Source organism: Cynoglossus semilaevis, chromosome 1 (assembly GCF_000523025.1).
Source record: "Cynoglossus semilaevis isolate Cse_v1.0 chromosome 1, Cse_v1.0, whole genome shotgun sequence".
NCBI lineage: Eukaryota > Metazoa > Chordata > Actinopteri > Pleuronectiformes > Cynoglossidae > Cynoglossus > Cynoglossus semilaevis.
Genome location: NC_024307.1, coordinates 13,432,852 through 13,438,700, shown reverse-complemented (window position 1 = coordinate 13,438,700; position 5,849 = coordinate 13,432,852). Strand labels below are relative to the sequence as shown.

General features: G+C 41.3%; 1 protein-coding gene and 1 non-coding gene across 3 annotated transcripts in view; both read right to left on the bottom strand.

Annotated features, from left to right (window-relative positions):
- Positions 1-812: 812 nt before the first annotated feature.
- Positions 813-883, bottom strand: trnag-ccc (transfer RNA glycine (anticodon CCC)). Its single transcript has one exon. It is a non-coding gene; the product is annotated as a tRNA-Gly (tRNA).
- Positions 884-1,433: 550 nt separating this feature from the next.
- keap1a (kelch-like ECH-associated protein 1a) overlaps positions 1,434-5,849 on the bottom strand; it is a 6,725-nt gene continuing 2,309 nt past the window's right edge. The window contains exons 6-11 of one of the 2 annotated variants that reach the window (XM_017039342.2): positions 5,542-5,648; positions 4,419-4,548; positions 3,796-3,992; positions 2,916-3,121; positions 2,348-2,524; positions 1,434-2,082 (exon numbers count right to left, since the gene is read on the bottom strand). In XM_017039342.2, coding sequence (XP_016894831.1) covers positions 1,904-2,082; positions 2,348-2,524; positions 2,916-3,121; positions 3,796-3,992; positions 4,419-4,548; positions 5,542-5,648 — 996 coding nt within the window. In that variant the 3' untranslated portion in view covers positions 1,434-1,903. The remainder of the gene's footprint in view (positions 2,083-2,347; positions 2,525-2,915; positions 3,122-3,795; positions 3,993-4,418; positions 4,549-5,541; positions 5,649-5,849) is intronic. The other variant, XM_017039345.2, reaches the window with a different exon arrangement.

Sequence of the window (5,849 nt, the reverse complement as noted above, 5' to 3'; positions counted from 1 at the left end):
ATAATTGCAGGTGAGCCATGACGAAGAGAAAGAGAGAAGCAGAAAGATAGAAGGAGAGGTGAAAAAAGACATGGAGATGGAGATAAACAGATGTGACGTCTGTGGTTGATGACTAACACTGGAGACACCCTCTGGGTTTCTTCAACAGGGCTTCAACAAAAGGTGGAAGCTGTGAGAGCTCCAGTCCTTCAGTGTCACTGAGACATCGAACAGACACATGAAAAAAGACAAAACTCCAACAGATAATGAATGAGCAGAAAACAGTGAGAAGATTCTGCAGATGTTTCATTGTTTTTCAGGAGGAACGCCGTTGTTTTCAAGCCGTCACTCTAATCTGTGACATGTTGGGGAAAAGCAGTTTGCAGGCAGTGTGCAGATGGGTTTTTTGTTGGAACTTTTCCACCATCTAGTGGTCGTGCCGGTACTGTTGCATGTTACAGCTGCACATTTCTACCACTTAATGATTTTCAAGGTCTTGTGAGGGAGCTAACGTCAGTCTCAGGCAGGAGGACTGACCCACTGTGAGGCCCTCAGTAAAGAGTGGTCAGTAGAAAGTGACAGTGATCAGGGCTGGCTTGTGACAAGAGTGAAAGTGGAAGAGTGACAGCAGTGAGATTTGCTATGATGGTTTTTTAGAGATGGTAAATTCTGGAGCTGGTTCAAAATGCAGTGCTTGTTATTGGTTTTGAAGTAAAGTGAAAGTGAATTATTTGCCATTGTGACACAGCACACCACTGCACACAACGAACCTGAAGCCTTCCAAACCCAAGTCCACTTTCTTAACCACTGAGCCACATTGCACTAAAAATGAATGCACCGCCCGGGAATCGAACCCAGGTCGCAAGAATGGGAATCTTGCATGATACCACTACACCAGCGGTGCGCGTTTCATTGGTTAATGAAAATGTTATTTCCAAGACCAGAAAACTGAATGTCAGCACTGTTTTTGTTTCTTACTTTGAGGACACACAACGAATTTTGTTAACATTCCTGGGCTAATGTTTGTTCAGTGACTTTTTTGACTCGATTATATATTTTTGTGTGCATAAATTGTTCTTTTTGTGGAATCTGTTCCTTGTTGTTCTAACAACCTTTAAGAGACTCCTTCAACTCCTAACTCCAACTATAAAGTATGGTTTTATTAATCAGATTTTTTTACCCAACTCTTTTGTCTTACCGAACTCCAATCAGATTTTTTTTACCCAACTCTTTTGTCTTACCTAAGTCATTTTACATAATCTTTGGCATTTTTAGTGTAATGACAAAACTGAAATCAGTTAAAAAAAAGTATCCAAACACAACAAGCAGCCTAGCATCACTGAAAACCAGCCATCAGCCAAACTAGCTCTACGTCTTGACTGAGAAAAGAGGAAGAATGCAATGAAGCAAAACATCCAGATAGTCGGGCTAACGGTGCAGTAAACAAAAGCAAATTTAGCCAGAATGTGCTCAATGATTTAATGGTCTGATTATGTTTATGTATGTGAAATATAGAACAAAATGTAGTTAAAGAAAATATACTAATAATTAAAAATGGCAGCTGTGATTAAAGGCACAACATGATGTCACACAAGACACATTTACACACTGTGAAAGCCTGGTTTGTGAGATTAAAAACACAAAAAGAGCAATGTGAAAATAAATAATTCTATTATTAAGGGTGACGCGTGCAGCACCTACAATAATTATTGTGTTATGACTTGCACATGGAGCTTCAAATGAGATAAATACTCTTTAAATGTTTTCATTCAAACCCCACAGTACCAGGAAGATCCAGCAGGGCGGTGACAAAAGAGGTATTTGAGTTGAAGAATAGCTTTTTATCTGTTACAGTTATTTGGCTCTGTGTCTGGAAGATGCACCAGTGTGAAAGACACAGTCCCAGGTTTTGTCTCTTGTGTGTTTACATGGCCGTGTCCTCGTCCTCCTCTGGCTCTGGCAGACTTCCAGGACAGGGCTCCATGGTTACAGCGATACCCATCCCACTGCGTCCTACAGGCATGTCCGTGACCCTGTTCCATACGTTACCCTCCAGACAGTAACACTCGATACTGGCCAGGTAACCACTCTGGTTGAAGCCACCTGCACAGAAACACACACAAAACATGACATGTTTATCACCAGCTACGCTAACTCTTAGCAATCCATTAGTTATTTTTAGCTACTATTTGGCTGACTTTCAGACTTTTCTGACCTATTTTTTGGCTTTTTTCCCCCCTTGTTCCACATTCCACATTTTTTATTACACACAGAACTGTGGCTACAACGTTCTGTGCACCTGACTTTCCTTCCTAAAGCTATCTTTTAGATATTTTGGTAAAACAAATTACAATGTGACATAACTGACCGAGGACGAAGATGCAGCTCTGATAGACGGTCGCTCCGTGTGCACTCCGGCCAAAATGCATGGAGGCTCTGGGTTCCCAAACATTCCTGGCAATATTGTAACGTTCCATAGAGGAGAGCTGGGTGGTCCCATCATAGCCTCCTATGGCATACAGGTAACCATTCACACAGACTAGACCTGAAAAAACACGGACAGAAGAGTGAAAACAATTTAGGATAAAACTTCACTTAACAACACAGATAGATGTTAGAGAGAAACCTCTCATTTTAATTAAAATAAGAATTAACACAAATAAACCATTTTTCCAGTACATTTTCAGTTGAGACTTTATCACCCCAACCTGCTGCACAACTTTTCCTCTGTCAAAAAATGAATGTCCTGAAAATATTTGACTTTTCAGCTGAAATCAGTATATGTAGAATTCCTTTTTTCCAACAGGATATTCCCCCAAACACCATGAGAGGGAGCCTCAGTACCACTACTTGTACCACAGTATGAGACACTGAATTAAAGTGGCTCCTGGGTTAGAAGTTTTACACAGTATTACTGAAGGCCAGAACACACTCACCCAGTCCACTGCGCATGGTACTCATTGGCGCCAGCTGCTGCCAGGTGTTGGTCTCGGGCAGGTATTTTTCAGCAGTGTCCCAGCGACTTTGCCCGTCGTACCCCCCAGCCACATACAGAGTCCCCCCACAGGCGGCCACGCCTGCCCCAAGACGAGCCACGGACATGGGACAAATGAAGGACCAGCGATTTGTCTCAGGATCCCACCTGCAGATCACAACGCAGTCATGTAACACTTGATCTTGGTGTGTTGATAATCTGAACCTGATGACATCACCTGTTATCTCATTAAAATATGAATTAAAACCTAAAGCGGGTTTAGCCTTGGGGGATTTGAAAGAGTCAATTTCAAATGGAACAGTCAACATGTTCAGCAGTTATTGATGAGCTCGGTCTGAGGCCTGAAGAAGACTCAGAGGAAGATCACAACAAGGAGAAAAAAAAAATTCACATTCACATTCACATCCTTATCAGATGTGACAGTCATTGGATTAAAGGATTAGAAATGATTCATTGACAGCCTCTGCACTCCTCCCTGCTCCGTGGTGGAAAGAACAAAAACGTAAAGCATTCCCGACCAGGTCAACATTCCTGGGAATTATGTTTCGACATGTTTTCAAAGAGCCTAATTAGACTAAAAGGACTAAGAGAGCTGCGAAATGTTTGTCTGATGACTCTTCAGGTAGAATGGCAGCCATAGAGGCGACGACCTTCTTACCATGATACACACTTGTACACAGGCTGCAGCACTTTAAGTGAAAAATACTTCAAATTTCCCTGATAAAAACATGTGATTACGTTCAATTGGCTCCTCCAGTGGATTCTTAGACACATAAATCCTCTCTGAGCCGCACAAACACACACACACAGTGAGGTCTGACCTCTCCACCGTGTTGTGATGCGTGGAACCCAGGGATCCTCCCACGGCGTAGATGCAGCCGTCCACTACGGCCACGCCCACTCTGTTTCTGGCCATGTGCATCGACGCCCGCTGGCTCCACTGGTTGGTCATGGGGTTGTAGCAGCAGAGGGCACTAGACTCCGTGTTGTTCTGAAGTGATAAGTATCTGCCGCCGACCTGGATTCATGACAAAACAAGGATAAGAGAAAGAGACAGAGAGAAAGAGAAAGAGAGAGAGAGAGAGAGAGAGTACTTTGTCTCTGTTTCCAAACTAGGTTCCTCTGAGATGCAACACATTGAGGTATAGTAGATGTAACGGTAAGAGCTTATATACTGTTACTGTTACCAAGGTTGTCCAACGAAGTACCCATTGGCAGTAAAAGTTGAGAGTACCATCTAGCAGGAGTCTACATTCTACATTGGTGAGGATTTCCTTTTACAATTATCACCCCCAACTCCATGTTCCCTGTGAGGATGGTGTTCTTTGGGTTCTATGACTCTCCTTCCCCCCCTCCTGATATAATATGGAACAAAACCTTTTGTGTTTCATCGTTTCAGTGGAGGAGGAAGGTGGGGTTTGCTGTGAGGATGGTGTGAACCTACGGTGTAGAGCAGTCCAAACAGAGCACAGGCTCCCAGGCCACTGCAGGGTGTGGTCATGTCAGCCAGCCTCAGCCACACGTTCCTCCTGGGATCAAAGGCCTCCATGGACGCCAAAGACTGTTGTCTGTATCTGTGGTGGGTCAATCAGATGAAAGTCCAATGTAGACCAAGTATTTTACTAGATTTAAGAACCGTACCATCCAGAGCAGGTTATTTATTTTTCCCCCCACTGAAACATATTTTAGTATTTTCCCCCTCATTCTTGTACTATTTGTACAGTACTTGGTTTAGAAACCAAGTTTCTGCCTCTTTCTGCCCCATCTCAGCAGTATATTCAGACACCTGAATGTTATCCATTCATCTTTGAATAACTAACACATGCTCAACATTTAAGTAGTACTATGATAAATATTTGTTTTGCTAATTGTTTTCAACAATCTGTGGTTAGTGTTTTGTTGTTTGATGTTTTCAACTTGTATTTTATCTTATAAGCTTTTTTTAGGTTAACTTTTTTAAAAATTGTTTTTCTTCTTTTTGTAAATTTCTGAAGGCTTTGCTTTTTCACGTTGTATTTAACGCACTCTGCATGTAGACAGAGAGATCCAGAAGCTCTTTTCTACAAAGTCCTTGCTCAACCTCATGTTCACTATGGTTTTACTAGATCCTGGTAAGAAGTAAAAGAAGTTCCTGTTGTGAATATTTTAACATTTAATATTTTCACAGACACATAACTCAGATATAGGCAAAGATTTCTTGCTTAGTTTGTTTTCAAAATTTGAAAATACAAAGAGTGAATGACTGTTTAACAGCCACTAGGTGGCAGAAAAGGACTTTAAAGTTTGCATGCAAGAATACTGCACTAGAATAACACTTAGCAGCAGATGAGATGTATCTAAGATATATATATATTTTATACAACGTCAATAACGTCCTCACAAAGTTTAGACATATATTCACACAGAGGCTGAAGGACTAACAGTAGAAAAGTCAGTAGCCTTTGTGGACTTCATAATCTCTGGGTGTTTTAAAAAAATACAAATTGTTCTTAGGAGCCCGTAGTGTCTGACAAGTGATCATTTTAGTTATTTGCAAAGTGTTGCAGGAGAAGAAACATGTTTCTTACCCCCCAGCGACATAGATCAGATGAGTCCCACGGTTTGGAGCAGGCGGCAGTTTTCTAAGTGTCATATCCTGGAAGATTTTAGAAAGGAAATCCTTACAGGAGTTGGCCTGTTTTCATAAAAGGAGAAAGAAACTGAAAACCTGGAAAACAGTCAGAATATTCATTTACTGTGAAATATTAAAGAATACCTCAGAATATTCATTTACTGTGAAATATTTTTTTCCAGTCCTTTAACAAATATTGATGAAACATGGCAAATGGAGGGAATTTTAAAATACTGGTATTATGAGGATACATTTTGGAAAGGC